The 19,302-nt window shown below is 35.3% G+C and overlaps 1 protein-coding gene across 5 annotated transcripts in view; it reads right to left on the bottom strand.

Moving 5' to 3' along the window:
- LOC138179749 (monocarboxylate transporter 10) overlaps window positions 1-19,302 on the bottom strand; it is a 327,517-nt gene that overhangs the window by 27,161 nt on the left and 281,054 nt on the right. For all 5 annotated transcript variants that reach the window (XM_069112849.1, XM_069112848.1, XM_069112847.1 and 2 more), the window contains 2 exons: window positions 5,494-5,662; window positions 2,103-2,267 (listed from right to left, as the gene is read on the bottom strand). In XM_069112849.1, the coding sequence (XP_068968950.1) occupies window positions 2,103-2,267; window positions 5,494-5,662 (334 nt within the window). The remainder of the gene's footprint in view (window positions 1-2,102; window positions 2,268-5,493; window positions 5,663-19,302) is intronic.

Here is a 19,302-nt window from a genome sequence, read left to right as displayed (position 1 = left end):
TATTCCATTTGTTCGAGACGATACCAGCATCGAGAAAATTGGACGTGCAATTATCTCTACGTCCACCTAGATTCCAATCTGTCTGGCGTTTTCAACAGATGGACATCGCAAAAAACCTTTATACGATCTTCAGAGGAATTTTATTGGCCGCAATTTACGTTGCTCGTCGTTGCGTGTCGATACTTAATAGACACCTCTGTACGATTTTCGTTTTTCCTTCGTTTCAATAGCATGCAGCAGAAAATCGTTTGAATAATAATCGGTCATGGTCGATGGAAAAATTATTCGTTGCCGATAAAATGCTCAAACTGTTCGCTTAATGGAAATGTGATATCACGCAATAAGATTGGTAGTCTCGTTTTAAATCGATTGATTTGTCTCGTTCGATTGTATTGGGGCTATTGGAGCAAGATGATCGGTATTGAAATACTTGATGGAGTGATAATTGCGTTCCTATTATAATTTTCTTGCGTTCCTTTACGCTTTACTGCATGTGAATTTTGTTATTTCATTATTAATTATTTTTATTATTAATAATCTGAAGGTGGAAAAATACGCAGAACGTACATAATAAGCAAAAATATATAAAACATTCAGCGTAGATAATTCGTTATAATACATTTAATGGGTAAAAGAAATCTTTGCCGAGGTTCCAGTCAGATTTTCACTTATGATCGCAAAAAATTTTAATTTGCATAGCTATCTATAGTCTAGATATTATCCTTATTATTTTGAGAAAAATTATTGATTTAACGAATGAATGTGAAATTATTCTGACAATCTTTATGTGTGTGTCTTTATGGCTAATTAAACATACGTTATATATTCGTTCCTTATTTGTTTAATTAAATAGAGACTTAATGCTTAATTACACAGAAAATTGTCCATTTGATGGATAAATGCGGATTTGTTACACTGGTTAGTTTATTTATCATTTGTTTAATTAAGTGGAATTAATTTTAATATTTAATTCAATATAAAAATTCTTAATTTGTTAAACAAATATGAAATTATATCATTCGATAATTTATTCATATCAGATGATATTACGCTTTCTATATTTTAAATTATATGAAGTTAATGTTTAATTAAACAAAGAGAATTGTTAATTCCTTGATCAAATATTAAATTGTTTGATATTAGTTTATTTTTAAATATGATAATATTGTATATTTGTTTGATCAGATATGAATATTGTCACACGTGTTATAGCGAACTGCTCTACTTGTCTGATTACATTCAATCCCATTCTACTTGGACGACCAGACACGGAGGTGTTCTATTTGCCCGTCCAGATATGTATCTATCCTACTTATTGGGCTAACGTAGTTATTCAGTTGGCCCCGTCAGATCTGATACGCGACTGTTCTACTTGTCTGATCATACGCGTCCAAATTCCATTTTCCTGTTTCAACAATGACGTATTCTACCTGCGTGTCTATACGCGTAATTACTATGTTTCATAATTGATTATTATTCCAAATACTACTTTGTATCTTGTCTCAGTTGTTCTATCAGCTTCTAACATTTATTCAACGTTCTTTTTTTCGTTTACACAATAGATATAGAAACAGAACAAATTTACGATACAATCCAATACTTGCTTTTTTAATATTTTGATTTTAGTGAAATCAAAATTAATTACATCGTAAATATCGTAAATATTCAATTTTTACTTAAACAATCTGTTTGTCTTCGACGAAATTCCAAACACATTGCTACCAACAAAATGTCAACTTATAGATACAACATTATAAAATTTATAATTCTAAATTTTCCCTCGTAATCAAAGATACAGCGCGCCAATTAAATTTCTACCAAGTTCAAATTATGTCAATATTTCACTTGCATCACTTCCGAAGTAGACGATGAGTATTACAAGATATTTATAATTCCAAGCTTCCTCTTATAATCAAAGACACCAAAAAACAAATATATATAATAATTCCAAATTAAAAATGCTGAAAAGCATCTTCCAAAGCATCCATCGCGTGTCGATTAAATCTTCATCAAATTTGAAAATTAAAACTGTGCCAATATTCTGCTTGTCTCGTGTTCCAGGTGGACGACGCTATTCTTATCTGCTAGCGGAAATAACTTACCCGACAGCTTCCCTGTAGAAGACGCTGAAGAGCACTATTCCCACCCCCGTGCCGGCTTGCACGACCATCTCGACGAACTCCCGCCGTTTTCTGAAGTAATGGCCCAGCACCAGGCCGGCAGTTTCTCTCACGAGGCCAGCACCGGTGCCCAGTACCACGCCGTAGCTGTTACATTTTGCAAACGGTGAATCGTTTCACTTCGCAGTAGCGAGCACTGGGAATAGCTTAACGATTTGTTAGAAGAGCGAGAGTGGGCAGGATGAAAGAGGAAAAGCGTTGGATACGTTTTCGAGGGCATACGCGAAATACGCGAATCAGAGCCAAGTTTCGAGCCAATTGAGATTTACAAGTGTTGGCGAGTTTCCTTGAGATATTGGCAAATTTGAAGCTGCTGATTGATCGTAAAAGATTGAGAGATGTTATCATAGTTTATGGGGAAAGAAACTAGAGATTTCGAGATTTTCCAGCTGCAGTGGGTAGGATTACGAGGAGGCAGAGTCAGATCTTTTTGCAACTTGTAGGATTTTGCAAGATTCTATTAGAATTTTTTTTATATTTTACGGATTTTTCGAAATTTCTTAAAACTTTTGTTAAGATTGTTTTGAATTTTGTTTGAGGTGTTAGTAATTTGGTAACGTTGTTTGTCCGATTTCTTTCAAGGGTTGAAGGAATTTTAAATTCAATTAGATTAACTAATTAATTAAAATTTGTATACAATTAATAAAAATAAAGGAATTTTCTAATACGATTTAAATTTGTGTCAGAGCGAATACCACTGTCTCTTTATGCTATTTTCAAGGAAAATTAATACTATTGAAAAAAAACAAGATAAAAAATGGAAACTAAATTTCAAGAAATGTTTTCTTTATTCCAATAACCATTCCAATAACAATAAAAAATAAATTAGTTTTTAATACAACACAAAATGCTAGATTATACAAACGACACAAAGTTGATTCTTGATATTTCTTGGAAAAAACTGATATTTTATTGAATAAAAATTTTACACGATCAAAGAGAATCATCTATCAAAACTTTCACATTTCCGCTTTCTGTTTTAATCACGTTGCATCATTTGTTAACGCTATATGTCTCATATATTTCTTCGAACAAATCCTGTTAATTTTTTCTTTTCCTGTAGAGTTCAGGATCTAAGCTTTCAACGAAGACTGATCGTCTTCGATTCGGACATCGAAGGGTCGTATCTCAAGGGAGCCACAGGTCCAGCCTTGCTAGTTTCCGCCTATCCCCTATCATTTTTCACTTTCTGGAAAAGCTCAGTTTTGTGTTTCGTATAAGGAAAAAAATATGTCACAATTTTAATCTCCTTTATTTTCGCTTCAAACATTAAACAAAACCTATGTCTTCATCGTTCTTCAAAAGAAAATCGCACAACGTTTCAGCAAAATACAAACTTGTTAAAATTGGACAAAACGTATATTAATTTTTCATTAAGTTACTGATTTATTAGAACTGGAAAGAAATGGAAATTAATTGTTCGTTATGCCGCACTACGTAATTCGCACAGAATCGTGGAAAACGCGAATTTCGTAATTAGCGAATATTCCAGGAAATACGAATTAACTCAGAAGGAATTACTAAGAAAATTGGAACAAATTTGCCAGAATTCGAGGAAACGTGAATTAATTTGTCAGAATATGAGAAAACGCAAATGGTTTAAGGATTCGAGGAAATGTTGTATAAAATTGAAATCATTTGAATTAATCTTTAGAAGGAATCATGAGTTTCTTACGGATTTCGGCTTCATGTAATCATCCTGTGATGACACTATCATGACGTTGTACGTTATCATTAAAAATAGTAACTTTTCTACCTTTCACCTAATACTGAATAATAATAAAAATAAAGATAAAACATTACATTTACTTGATTTTATTAATCTGTAAGACAAATAAAAAATATGTACTTGGAAGAAATTTCACTAACAACATTATAAGCAAAATAAATAATATTAAAAATACAAACATGATTTTGTATGATGATAACCAGACTGCGAATATTTATACAAATATATATCTTTATGAACATAATTGTAAGCAAAAGATTGTTTTACGTATCGAATTTTATAAAAAGCACTATATTTTGAGGTATTTTATATATTGTGTGACTTAGACGATGTGTCACACGAGCTTTCTATGAATGTTTACACTTTTAAGTTCCCCACAAATGCATAAAAGTCGGCAATCTAATGATAGCTTTTAAGCTTAATAGAAGATTACATAAAACATGAGTAAATTCGTGATATGCATTTCAGAGTTTCTGATTATTTGAAAGAGAGTTGGCGAGAGTTAGTATGAGAACGTGGTTGTGTTCTCCAGCGACTTAAAGCGAGATATCGCCAGCGTTTGTTGCGTTTCCACTGAATTATTAATTCTTTACAAGAGTGCGTAGTAACTCTTGGATGGTTCTCAGTGGAAGTTCAAGTAGCTGGAATCGCACGAACTTTAAAAGTTAAAGCGGAATACAGAGAAAAAAGAAAATAAAAACCGGAGATCCGCGAATTAATTACCTTTGAGACTCGAAACTGGCAAAAAGTTTTTAATTAAATGTACGTTTCAAAAAATTCTTTGAAGTAGAACGAGGACATAAAATAATCGTCATTTTTCATGATTATCTCCTGTTTACGACGAAGAAAGTCGTTTCAAATGCTATTGGAATTAATCAGTAATATAGTTTGAATTAATACAATCGTTTCCAAAGTCGAAAAATCATCTGAATTTTTGTTTCTAGGAAGCAATGTAGTTTTCACCAACACAGTAATATAGAAATAATTTACGTAATATAAAACACATACTTTATGTAAATTTAATGTGAAAACAAATGACAGAGGTATAAATAATTCATGAATGTATTTGATCATTTTTAAATGTTATATTCCGCTTCCTAATTCTTTAACAATATTCCATAAATATCTTACTATCGTTTTCACGTTATGCTAATGTTACGTTTCTTTTTATGTATTTTATAGTAAAACGTCGCTTTTCAACGTCAAGTTTTGAAAATTCAAAAGCAACAAGGAAATTCCTAATTTTGATTTTGAATTCTGACTTATTGATTTCGAAAATCTACTTTAAGCAAGTTAAACAGTTGAAAGAAATAATTACAAAATTGCAGAAAATTATAAAGCTTAAAAATCAATTTCAGAATTTTTTCAAAGTATCGTTTATTCCTTTTATCCGATTTATTTCTTGGCTCTGAACATACGCAGCTTATTTACGATATTATGCAATCTATAAATAGCCTAACGCAAAACATCTGTCCAAACTTGTCTTACTCCGATAGCAACGTGTTTGTTAAATAGATTGGACGAATACGAACTTTGAGTCTTGCATCTTGCATCTTTGAAAGAACGAGGCATTTTTTTACTCACCTGAGGAGGACCTGGTGCAATTCTGCGGCGAACGAGGTGAAGAGTGAGGCCAATGCCAGCACGAGACCGCCGATCACCGCTGTAAGCCTTGTACTTCCACGGCGACACGCGCCAACGACCAAGGGTGCCGATCCACGGGAGACCGCAGTGCTCAATGCGCCAACCCATGCTGAAACGTTAATTCGATGGTTACTTGGAAAAGGCCAAACACGTGGACTGCTTGCTGGAGTTCTTCTCTCCAGTGTATTTACCAGGAAGGATAAACGTTGCTCTTCTATTTCCTGGAAACCATGCTTTTCCATCGACACGAGTTCTTATTCCCGAACAATGCTTTCTTGGGAAATTTTTTATTTTTCCATAAGATAATATATCAACTGTTGAGAGCTTCTAGTTAAGGCAAAGGTTTGTTGTATCGTTGAGGTAACGAGATTTTAAGATGACGAAGAGAACTCCTTTCAGTGGACAAATATTTGGTTTTAGAAGGATTAACGACATGTTACTTGGAGCTTTGTTAGCTCAACACGTTGCTTGCTATTCGCGATTAAGCGAAAGAAAAGTGCAGCAGTTATCGATCGACATAGTATTATAAAATTAAATAACAGGCACGTGTGTTTTAAAATAAATCGTAGGACAAAGAATCGACTAACAATTAATACCATTTCGATGGTTATTAATCGTAAGAATAGAAATCATCAATAAAAATTCACAAGGCAATGAACATTCGTCAAGTGTTAATTGCTAGCTCATTGTAAAATTAAATAATCCAAGCAGCCACGTTTGCTTTGAAATAAATCGTAGGGCGATTATATTAATAAATAATAACCAGACTACGGACTTTTATGCGAATTCATACTTTTCCGAATATAATTAAAAAGATAGGAGCTGGGTACAAAATTGTTCCACTTACCAGATATTTTACATATTTTTTCTATATTGTATTTGTTAGAATTTAATCTTGAAATTAAGATTAATAAACTGTGGAAGACACAATGTTTGTATTGAAACAATACTATATGATTTTTATTAAACAAAGTTATAGTAAAATACAAGTAAACGTTATGAATGTTGACAGTTGGCTAGTTATTCTCAGACTGGCCCGGTGTATCGCTTACACCGGTTCCCGGGCCCCTCTCGATCGCAGCCGTGACGGTCATCGTGGAGGTTTTAGTCGGTTGGAGTCCGGCACTACCACGCCGCTTTTCCCCAGAAGCGACCTGGTGTCCGCGCGGATTTCCTCCACGTTAAACAAAAAAAAAAAAAAAAAAAAAAAAAAAAAAAAAAAAAAAGTTATTCTCAGACTGACTTGCTTAGTGACCCATGGTCCTTGAAAAGGTTTAGAACCCCACTCTGTATGCAGTAATGAGTGTGACCTGTGTGGGTGTCTGTGTGGCGTCACATGTGCTACAGAACCTTCTAGTAGCTTCTCGACGTGCCCATCGAGAATGTTCTATCCATATCCTTACGCTTCTTCCGCCGAATTCTCGAAAGAGCATGCACGTGCTAGCCGCCATGGTACATCTCACGAACGCGCACTAGTGGAGATAGCGTTGGACGACGAAGGGAAGAATCCATACGATCAACCACCTTATCTGCATGCGATTGATATCGTTGTATTCCAACAGTATTATCTACATCCTGTGCAGTCTTGCACTTTTAAATTTCCTATATAAATGCACAGAATGTATATACATGTCGGGTTCACATTATGATTAGGGTTAGGGGCGTGTAACGAATCTTCATTTGGATTAGACATTGTTGTTATGCAATGGAGAAGATATTTACAAGTACAAATATGATTATTAGTACAAGTGTGGTTATTGCAGAATTGACAGGTAACCGCGGTGATTAGACACTAATGACAATGGTCTTAGGTTGGATAACGAATTCGCGGTCAACGGGATAACAAATGTACTTTCTTCCAAAGTCTAAGTCGGACTCGATCTACTTGTCTACGGTACAAGTATTACTAAACTAGCTCTTTGTTAATACGTAAAATATTCACCGAGCGTAAAGACGTTATGTAACTCGCTAATGAGACCTCACGAGAGAATGACTTTCCGTCACGATGATGCTGCAGAGGAAAACTATGATGGGGTGTGTTTAAGGACACGAGATCATCGGATTCGTCAAGAAAAGCCTTCGTTCGGAAAGTGAGGGAAATTGACGTTGCTGTTAATTGGTCAATTTCCATGTTGGTGGTTAGAGAAAGATGCTAGTCTCGAAAGTTGTCGCCTAAGCTCAATATCACAAATCTCGAACAAATACAATCGGATTGAATGACGACAATTGCTTAATTACGGCTATGATTAGAATCTAGATTATAATGTTAGGGGATTTTCGCAAAGTTCCAAAGGGAAGGCTTCGGTGTCCTTTCATCTCCGACATATATATAACACGTAAAAATATATGAAATACCGAAGTATAGTACTCGTTGCAATATTTAACACGCAATATCTAGATTCCACTTTTTTAATTATCTTCGTAAAAATATGAATTTGCATAAATATCGGCAGTCTATGTGATCCTAGACGATTTAATAATATCGGTTCATCGCTATAATAAAAATCCATGAGTCGTCGATTTTAGCGCTATTAGACACGAAATACCAAGAAATCTCGAAAACAGCAGTCCCCATTCTGTCGGGCGAATAGAAGGGGCGGACATCGAACAATAAAATTCCAAATGGTCCCTGTTGTCCTGCCATGATCCTCCTCGACGTTCCAGCACGCTGTTTGCCCACTTGGCGGAACGATCGCCGTGCGAAATAACCGGGAGGAATTGCCACGATGAGGAGATACAGCTGCTCGCGAGCCTTTTTAATTAATAAGGAGAGCGTAACACGAACGAGCTTGGACCGTTCTTAATTACTCGAATTAACCGTCTGGGTCAGGCCGTCGGCTTCTTAATTAACCGTAGTAAGGACTTAACGTTTCGACGAAGCTTGCGAATCCTATGGATGCCAGTGAAGTTGAGATAGCGTTAAATTTCACGATGCAGTTAGGTGACACTCGTAGGAGCATGTTAGAAGTTGACTTTTAGCTTGTTTGCTAGCATTCGCTGTTGACTCAGAATGTCTTAAGGGAAATAGGGGAACGGAGGAAGTTTGTGATTTCGTTTTGTAGTTAGGTGGGTTTTATTAAAGCCGCAGGTGGATTTTTATTTTGTTTCTCGAAGGAAGATTACATTGGTACATAAATGGAAAGATTCTTGCGGGATTAGTTCGACGAGCTTCGTTATGGGAGTGCAAACGCACGTTAAGTATATAAGTTTGAATAGAATAGTGGCTTTTCATATGTTCGTATTGTGCGTATTCTGCAGTTGCAAATGTAATTTTGCATTCTCGAAGCTTCTGCAAATACATAAAACTCTGCAGTCTAGCAATAAGACACGATTATCACGATTACATCGGTAAAGTTTGGAACTTGTACCTGGAGATACACACCGATGAAGAAAGCATCATACGTCGCTATGCATAATAACTTAGATTAACGCGACAGTAACTTATATTAAGGGGAGGCTAAGGTTAATTCGTACAAAATGAGGCATGTTTTTGAGAATTATTTGTGACGACACAGTTAAAATCTCTTTATTAAAACCAATAGTACATTAAAGTATGACATGCGAAGAATATTGTATAAAATTTTCACGGAGAAATATCAAAAAATACGGCAATGGCAGCAATTATTCGGACGTGTCTCGGAAAAAAGGTAGAACTGCGGTGCCCCTGATAACTTGGTGCTGGATCATCTGAAATCAAAAAATCAAAGTTCATTCGTTAGGTAACTGTTTTCCCCAGGTAACGCTGGGAGGGTTTTTCGAAATTTCAATTTTTCACTTTTTTGGAACACTTTGAAGGGATAAATTAGCCGATTTTGCGAAAATTTTGCTGCTAATTTTCCCTTCAAAGTGTTCCAAAAAAGTGAAAAATTGAAATTTCGAAAAACCCTCCCAGCGTTACCCGAGGAAAACTGTTACCTAACGAATGAACTTTGATTTTTTGATTTCAGATGATCCAGCACCAAGTTATGGGCAATTCTACTTTTTTCCGAGACACATCCGAATAATTGCTGCCATTGCCGTATTTTTTGATATTTCTCCGTGAAAATTTTATACAATATTCTTCGAATGTCATACTTTAATGTACTATTGGTTTTAATAAAGAGATTTTAACTGTGTCGTCACAAATAATTCACAAAAACATGCCCCCCCCTTAAATTATATACAGTTACTACAAAAACTATTTGCATATCATTGTACCTATTACAACACATATGTGCCAATTAATTAGGTCCAAGTACGAATATACGAAGTTTCATATCATTTAATAGTGTTTTCGTATCACTGCAAAAATTCGATACTATTTAAACTGATATATAGAATCTGCTAAAGAAAAGTGCTTCAATGGAAGATAAAGGTATGTGCCAGTGGCATTTTTAGCTACTATAATTCAAGATATGCAGCCATGCAACCGTCGAAAATAAGTGCTGAACAAAGACGGGGTCGTAGGGATGCTCATTAACTTTCCAACTTCATCGAGGCCACTCGCTTATCACCGTTATCAGGCAGAGTGTCATATCTCACCGTCTAACTAGAAATCGATAGGGACACGTCGCGGAGTCCGCGCCGGTTTAATACCAACGAAAATTATTGTTCAAGTTATGGCCGTTCGGGTTCCACGGTTCGTTGAAAGAAAAATGGCGGGATAGGACTTTAACGGAGGCACGCCGTGAACAAAGGGAGCACGTTCGAGTCCGCTTGATGAATAATGCAAGAAGCCCGGTCCTTCCTTCGCTTCTGTTCTTTGTGCTTGCAACACTGTCGAGCATCTTGGAATTTTTGAATTTTTCTTCTACGATCAAATTGATCGAGGTCGGAGAATCGAATGGCTGTTCGTCTCGAGGGATTTTGAACTAGGATTTGCTTTTGAATTCCTGGTGGAAGCATAGGTTTCATCGAGTTTATTATTAGGTTTACGATTTTTTTTATCCTTTTTAAAGGTTTTCCTATTTCTCCTCTGTCAGTCACATATTTGTTGCTTGGTGAGCTTCTTATAGTATACGAATATTTTACATTTTTTCTTATAGAATACATTTAGTTTATTGTTAGATTTCGAAATTTTTACTTTTCTTCAGGTTTGCTCTATTTCTTGTTTGATCCTTCGCTACTTAATTCCACTCGTACAAATTTCATACTGTAATTGCTGATAGTTCTGATATTTATTTAGTTAATAGAAGTTACATGTACAGCTCAGGAGTTTTTTACAATGTTACACTTTTCTCTGTACTTTGCGGTGTCATAATACATGTTTGCTCTTATTCCCTGGCTAACTAACTATTTTCATCGCCTTCGCTATCGTCTCGCGTAGTTCTACTTATTCGCATAGTTCATTAGTTCTAGTATTAATAAGGAGAAAGATAAGACTGAGTACTTCTTTCATACAATTCTTATATTTCTTCTTTTTTATCAGAACATTTAGAATTATTAGTCCTCTTGTAAGTGAGAGGTGAACGTAAGAAAGTGAACAACAAATACGCAATAGTTGGTATCGCATGTCATTTTGACAAATCGAACTACATTGAGAGATTAATATTTAAACATAAAATTATACGATTTAACATCTAAATAATTCAATTAAACACCCTCTTACTTTTAACAATCAATCGAATAATTTTTCTGTTGCTCTATTCATTGTTTCAAGTAATCTTTATTTATATGGAATATTATCGATTAGATTTTTATCTTTTTATCTTTTGTCCTTTACCTTGTACACTATACGTATGGATATACAGGATGGTTGGTAACTGGTGGTACAAACGGAAAGAGGGTGATTCTACGCGAAAAAAGAAGTCGAAAATATAGAATAAAAATTTTTCGTTTGAAGATTTGTTTTCGAGAAAATCAACTTTGAATTTTCGCTCGGTACGCGTGCACTTTATCACGTCTCGTTATAACGGATCTCACTGTAGATCGTTGTCTCGATGGAAAAATTAAAAAAAAAAAAAAATAAAAAAGATTTTTATTCTATATTTTCGACTTCTTTTTTCGCGTAGAATCACCTCCTTTCCGTTTGTACCACCAGTTACCAACTACCCTGTATATATAATTGCGTATATACAGGGTGCCCTAATTTAAACGTCAAAATTTCGTGAACATATAGGGGACTAATAAACTAAACAAAAAAATGTCTTTTATGGATTTACTCGTTTTTGCTGCATTTTAGAGAAGAAACAGAAACTTCTTCGTTTTCATGCTTATATATTTATACTTCTTTAACGAAGGTGACACTGAATCATAGCTGCAGTGCATCAAATATCACCGGAGCGATGTCTAACTGCAATTGGGGTGGTCACTGTTTCAACAGCCTTTTTAACAGTATCTTCATTAAATACATGACAACATAAATAAATAAGCATAAATATAAATAACAAATAAGCTTAAGAACGAGAACTTTGTTGTTTCTTCCTTTGCGATTTTCTTCAAAATGCAGCAAAATTGAATAAACTTTTAAAAACTCTCTTTTTCTTATTGTTAAGTTTAAGAACGTTAAGAACTTTTGAAATTTATTTGGGTTTTAATTGGGTTTGTACACGTCCTATCAACAAATAAATAAACGAATAACTATAATAAATAAATACTGTTAATTGCATTTCAAGTAAAACATTCCTCAAACGCCCTTCACAATTTCACTTAGTAAAATTCTTTCCGCAGTAACACACATTGTTTGCCGTATGAACAGCACGTTTGCACCAATGACGTACGATTCGCATTCTGTTTGAAAGTTTGCCAGCCAACAAAGTTAAGAAACGTCGTCTCCAGTCGTGCAAAGGTGAGGTTGGAGAAGGGACCGGAAGAGGGGCCGAACCATGTTGAGTCATCAGCTAACAAACGTATTTCGCGGTGCAAACCTGCTAAATCGACGTAACACGTGCACCGCCTTCCAATAATTTTCGATTCGCGCACTTTACGCTCGGACGGTCGCGTAAATCGAAGATTTCATTAACAGGAAACCACCGGCCTCTGATAAAACTTCCACTTAGCGTCCAACGAATAACAACACGCAGATTCGCTCGTAATTATTCGATTTCGATGTGGATCACGTTGTGGAATCCGGAACACGCAACTGTTCGCTTGCGTGTAATTAATGATTCGTTGTAATTAATAATGAGTAGATTAAAAGAGGAACTACAGGCGCTTTGGAGCGTTTGGAGCGCATGTAAAATGGAATTTCAAGTGTTTGTTTTCGTCTGTGAGAATTTCACAAGTAAAATTACTGGCTCGCATCGAATAATTCTAGGAACATCTTCTTGCCATCTTTTGGACAATACAAGTGAGAATAACGTTCTTAAAAATGAAAATATTCTCGGGAAATGCTTGAGATTTAGAGCATTCTCGAATATCCCAGTACTCTTCGTAATTACTATACTCTGCAAAATTGTAATATTCTCGAACATATTGGTACGTAAACGACAGTTAGATGTTGCATGAAATTTGAAAGCTTTCTGATGTATTTTCCTTATTATTGAATATCAGTTTGAGGTAAAAGATATATTAAAGATATTTTCTAGCAAACCTTTATGCTACTAAGTAAAGAAAAAGCGCATGAAAATTCCAGTATATAGTTAAGTAACAATTAAAGATTGCATGAAAGTTTGAAAACTGGAATTTAAAACAGAAATTTTTCATGTTACGTTCGTTCGAAGCACAACGTTTTTTTTAAATATTCCCTTGCAATCTTTATATTGTAAAATGAGAATAACATTTAAAAAAATGATAGTATAAACTATATTCTCCAGAATTTTAAATAATTATCAATTAAAATTTCCGTAAGAGTTTGAAACTGGCCAAGGTATTTTCAAAAGGAATATCGTGGTGTATATCGATCTTGAACCCTTTACATCGACAAGTGTCTAATCTCGAGATTTTAATCAATCAGCCAAGGAAAGGTGGATCGGTCACGTACACCGAGTTTCCCTTCGTTTAATCCCATGAACAGGGTTGTCGAATCTGTTACAAGATTTTTCAGAAACGACCGGTTAATAGAGCGGAAAACACGAGAGCGTGCTTATCGAACTCAAACACATTATCATTGAAGTTCTTTAAGTGATAAAACGTTGGATGTAACGCCGATACGCAAACGAATTTCAATCAAAATAATATGGAGTAGCGTAGAAAGCATAAACAACACCTTTAGAAGCCTTAAAATCGACTTTATAAATGTTCTTATCTCTAGAAATTTAGATTTTCGGAAGTTAGACTCCTAAATTTTGTACGTTAATTTTTATTACTTTGGATTAAAATTTTAAGATTAGAACGAACGTAGTAAAGTGGAGATTTGATTAAATCCAGCGATCTTCCTAATTTTTAGAAATTTCACGGAAATTTCGATCCTTAAATTTCTCATATTTAAATCCTTTAAGTTAAACCTTTAAAACTGAAATCGACGCAATAAAAATCAAATTTTACTGAATCGGTTAGCTTCGTCCAGTGTTTACAAATTCTGGAATTAATTAGATTTAGATTTTTTTTTATCGAAATTAACGTAAAACGAGCAAATCTGATTAAAATCGATATTTCACTGAAATTAATTCGAAATTAAATACGAACTGAAAGCAGACATTTTTTATCGAAATGTACAGGCAGGTGCAAATCCGAGAACGCATCTGGTGCCAGCTCTGGTGCTTAGAGCTGGATTACTGAATTTCAGCCCGCCTCCCCTGAAATTAAGGACACGTAATAGCATTATGTCCCTACATATATCACCTAAAAATATAGAATTCAGGAAGTTATTCGAGAATCTGTTTTCCACCTGTGTTTGCAATCTTCTAAGAAGCTTCTCCTGAAACAGATTTACCGCCCTGTGCTACTTTATGACCTCTTCGAATTTGGATAATGCTACGAATTGTATAAATGACAATTGCAAGTTAAAAATCGTCGAAACAAAATCACGTGGAACACTGAATAGAAGAGCAAAAATCTTGGTATTGATACAATTTGAATTGAAGCTTCTTAAAGTTCCAGCGAAGATCAATAAAACCAGTACAAAAGAATCATTCAATTGGGTTGGCAACTAAGTGATTGCGGATTTTATCAATACCACCTAATGACAAAATCCGCAATCACTTAGTTGCCAAGCAAATACATACAAATGTCAGGTCTGTAAGTATGAAACCGGAATTTGCCTATAGCTAATAATGTAGTTATCACTAAACTGCGTCATTAATGCCAAAAGTCTTTGTTGACATCTTACAAACATTTTCGACTCGGTACAATACAAGTTTCATACAACAACATAGTTTGTAATAGCGTTGAACATGTCAAATTTTGTGCCTGGAAACTACGATTTGCGGACAGCATTAATTTTCTGTTACCATTTGAAGAAAACTGCTGCAGAATCGCATCGAATGCTTGTCGAAGCTTACGGTGAGCATGCTCTTGGTAAATCACAGTGCTTTGAGTGGTTTAAAAAATTCAGAGGTGGCAATTTTGACGTGAGGAACGAAGAACGTGGAAGACCACCGAAAAAGTTTCAAGACAGCGAATTGCAAGCATTGTTGGATGAGGATGACGCTCAAACGCAGCAACAACTCGCTGATCAATTAAACGTGACACGAGAAGCCGTCTCCATACGTTTGAAAGCCATGGGAAAGATCCAGAAGGTGGGAAAATGGGTTCCACATGAACTAAATGAAAGACAGTAGGAAACCCGAAAAACCACTTGCGAAATGCTGCTCGCCAGATACAAAAGAAAGTCATTTCTCCACCGAATTGTGACTGGCGATGAAAAGTGGATATATTTTGAGAATCCTAAGCGTAAAAGATCATGGGTAGCTCCAGGCGAACCACCGACATCGACTACAAGACCAAATCGCTATGGACGGAAGACAATGCTCTGTGTTTGGTGGGATCAGAAGGGTGTGATCTATTATGAGCTGTTAAAACCTGGCGAAACCGTTAATACTGAGCGCTACCGAGAACAAATGATCGATTTGAATCAAGCTTTGAGTGAAAAACGACCAGAATCTAAAATCTAATCTAATAATTAAAAATCTAAAATCTAATAATTTAATCTAATAATTTAACAATTAAAGCAACAAAAATTCGCTTACACTCTGTTACACGCTTCGTCTATGATGAAAATTTCCAATAAATCTGAAATTAAAAATTCTGTTTTCTCGATAAAATAACATTTTTATATTCCTTACGTTCCTTTATTCGATAGATACAAAATCAGAAGTACTTTCCAAAAGTACCGCAGCAGCATTTAATAAGATTACAGAGAGAAGCGTTTGAGAGGCAAGTACACAAAATGTTGAATCCGATCATCGAAGCGGATCGTCTGTCTTCGTGAATTTCCGAACGAAAGCTCGCAGGCCATTAAATCGACCGACGAACAGGAAAGTTTTGTCAATGAACGGCCATAGTCGCTTGGAACGTGAAATATCACGGTGATAATTCCGATAAGATTACTTCTTCGACTCTTCCTCCGAGTTTTCTATTAAAAAGTCGCCGTTCTCGTAACTTTTCTACCTGCTGATTTCGAGTTCCTTGCGGCTTCCAGTTGAAATGGAAAAGTAAAAGGGAGAACGATCGAAACTGCGATTGGAGAAAGTGGATGCGAAAATTGTAAACGACGAAAGAAATATATAATTACTATTTATTTAATGAATTATTCATTGTAAATATAAAAATGTACAAAATCTAATGAAATTCATGACGAATGGTCTTGTAAATTTCTCTAGACATTTGTTATAGTTAGACAAGTTTCCTCGTACTTTTCTACAGTGACGTACGAGTATACATTCGTTTGGAATAATATTTATTCCAAAATAAATTTCAACGTAGAATATACTAAATGTATACGACTAATTCATGAATATAATTTTCCATGGAAAGAATAAGAAGCTAGAAAAATTTACCGAATGTCCAGCACAAGACAAATTGTAAAGTACAAATTAAATAATTAAAAAAAAAAGAATAAAAAATAGATACCACTAAACCAAACGAATAAGTTTGGAAGAAAGTAGAAATTCCAGCGACAATTGTATATCGTCGAATGTAACGACACTTTGTAATCAAATTCCAAGAACCTCGGGATCTTGGCGATTCAGTACTATCGACCTGCATATCGAGGACGAAGGACAGAAATGTGACGAGAGGCGTAATAGCGCTGCAACGGAGGATTACAGATGATTTACGAGTGGAGAATCTCTCGTCGGTGCTTTGTTATCTCGAACGACAGTTCTGGAAACTCGTGTAGGGTGTATCGTATTAAATAAACGGGGATAAGAGTAGAAGCAGAGAAACGAGTATTCTGAATGCACTCATTAAACTCTTTCGCAGGTCCATGACAGGTGAGTCTGTCTCCCATCAGACTCTTTTTCCACAACTTTCTTTCCTCTACTCTCAACTTTCCTCGCTGCGCGCTTAAGAGGATTCACTCGTCCGTAGATACATGCAGACACTTCGCTCGGAAGAAGTTACTTGTCCTTATTTCCCACCTTCGAATCCTTATTCTTTGAACATCTCATTCGCACTATGCAATCTTGATTAGTAGACTACGAATTTTTATGTAAATTCGTATCTGCTGCGAATTCTCAACTAAATAGCCATCGGTCAGATTCAACCGATCGGTTAATATAGCGAATCTTGAATGAGATTAACGTTCGAAGTGGAGGTAAATTAAATATATCGAGTATTAGTATGGTTTGGTCACTTAACGTGCATTCAAAATGCAAATTTTTTATTTGCATTGTTTAGTATACAAATAGAGTTTGACGTTCTGATGCAGGCGATTGTACGATCTGGTTGAGATTGAATACGAACAGTACGACGCTCTGATGAAGACTGTGGTGAGATGTTGTTGCTACTCTCATCAGAAGCTTCGTCTCGTCCTTACATCCTGAGTTTCCGTCTCTGGGTTTTGCCTGGTCTAATTGTACTCTCTGGTATTGCCATCTGTTTACCTTTGCTCTGACCCATCGGCATTTAGGGTGTTTTTTAGCTTCTTAATGATGTCAGCATCGTAAGGTTTACAGCTTGGGGAGGTAGGCAATTCGGACTTCCCAAAAAAGAGAGATGTGTTGTCCGAGTCATAAACTGACGGCCACTCCAAAGGCGAACAGTATCTTGAGGAATACGATCGCAGGAGTAGCACTTTGATGGAAATTTGTTTTATCCATTGAGTATCGTTAAAAGTAACACGCGCTGAATATTTTATATATTTTCTCATATCCTGTGTATTCTACGCGTTTTCGTACCTTGAAATTTCTCGGAAATGCGAGATTGCCGCATATGAAATTTCGTTCGTGTAACGTTTGAATCCCATTTTTAACACATCTGACTATCGCTTGACTTTTCAGAAGCCAAACCGATCAACTCCATTTCTCGGAAATTTGTCGATCTTTTTACTTGTATCCGCGATTAGAATAGAATTTTTAAAACAAAAATTTAAGGAACGACAACTGATTGTATATAACTTCCACGAATTTATTTATTATTGAAACAGATAACAAAAATATCACTTTTTTCGACTTTTCAATTTATCCAGTTGCTCGATATGAGCGATTCATTTGATGATTAAAGTGCACGGACGCGTCTGTCTCCGATGGATCATCGACTCGTACGCGAATGTTACGTGCTGACATAACTATGGTTATCAGGCCATGGGAGAGATTGGCTAAGAGAAACTGAAGTTTACGCTCTTTTAAACGCGGTAGTTTTAAACGCATGAGAAACATGTGTTAAAATGCACACCAAATAAAAAGTATACTATGACGTCTGTGTTGATAGACTGTTAGAATATGTATACTGATTGAATGTCAGAATATGTCTAAACTGATTGAAGGCTCGAAGGTGTGCTCTGATGGAAAGCCATATCTGATAAAAATATGTATACTGATAAAAAGCTAGAATATGTATTATCATAATATTCGGAGTATCTGAGCTCCTAAGTTTATACAGAACACGTGCTGGCTATTGGTTGTTGTTAAAAATTAGTTTTTCAATCAACAGCTCCTTCTCCTGGTTTTAAAGTACCTTTCGAAGATACAAAGCTCATAACACGTCCCAGGCTATTGAGTGCGAAACAAACTAAAAATCCCAAATGCAATTGCTCACGTCCCCTTGATAAATCTCAAGATTCCAACTCAAAAGTAGCTCTCTTTCGTACTGTAAATTTCACCGACGAATACTTCCCTTGGTTCCTTGGTTGTCCCGGATGGAACATACAGCGAATATTTTACTTCAGTGTAACGATCATAGGTACAATTAAGTATAATTAGAAAACCAAGGAAAAATTTCTTTCGAATTTAATAGAGAATAAAAGTAATAAATGAAAGAAATTGTCCTAAAACATAAAATGACGAGAGTAAAAACGATAAGTTTCGAGTTACGTCTACAAAATGGTACCACTGGTTGTAAGTTTGTAAGAAAATCATCTTTATGAAAAGGGTTTTATTTACGATCGTTACACATTCAAAATTCATCCAACCTTTACATGCAACTTGTTTTTTAATATTTATATTATCTAAGGAACACAGCTATAACAAGTCAAAGAAATTTTTATTGTTAATTTCTACTTTTATTTAACCTTTACCTGTGTTGTTTAACCGTTATTATTAATTGAAAACTTTTTCATCCTCACATTCTTTATTTTTCAACAACTATATTGCTCAGTATATCTCTTGCATTACATAAATGTCTTACATTACATAAACACTATGTACATGTAAACTCATATTGCATCCTCGTATCTCCACTTTTCACTAACTATACATTCAAAGGTAGAACTGTGACCACCACAGAACCCAC

This window comes from Bombus flavifrons, chromosome 5 (assembly GCF_040668555.2).
Source record: "Bombus flavifrons isolate JBK064 chromosome 5, iyBomFlav1_principal, whole genome shotgun sequence".
NCBI lineage: Eukaryota > Metazoa > Arthropoda > Insecta > Hymenoptera > Apidae > Bombus > Bombus flavifrons.
This window is presented reverse-complemented; position numbering and strand designations above follow the sequence as displayed.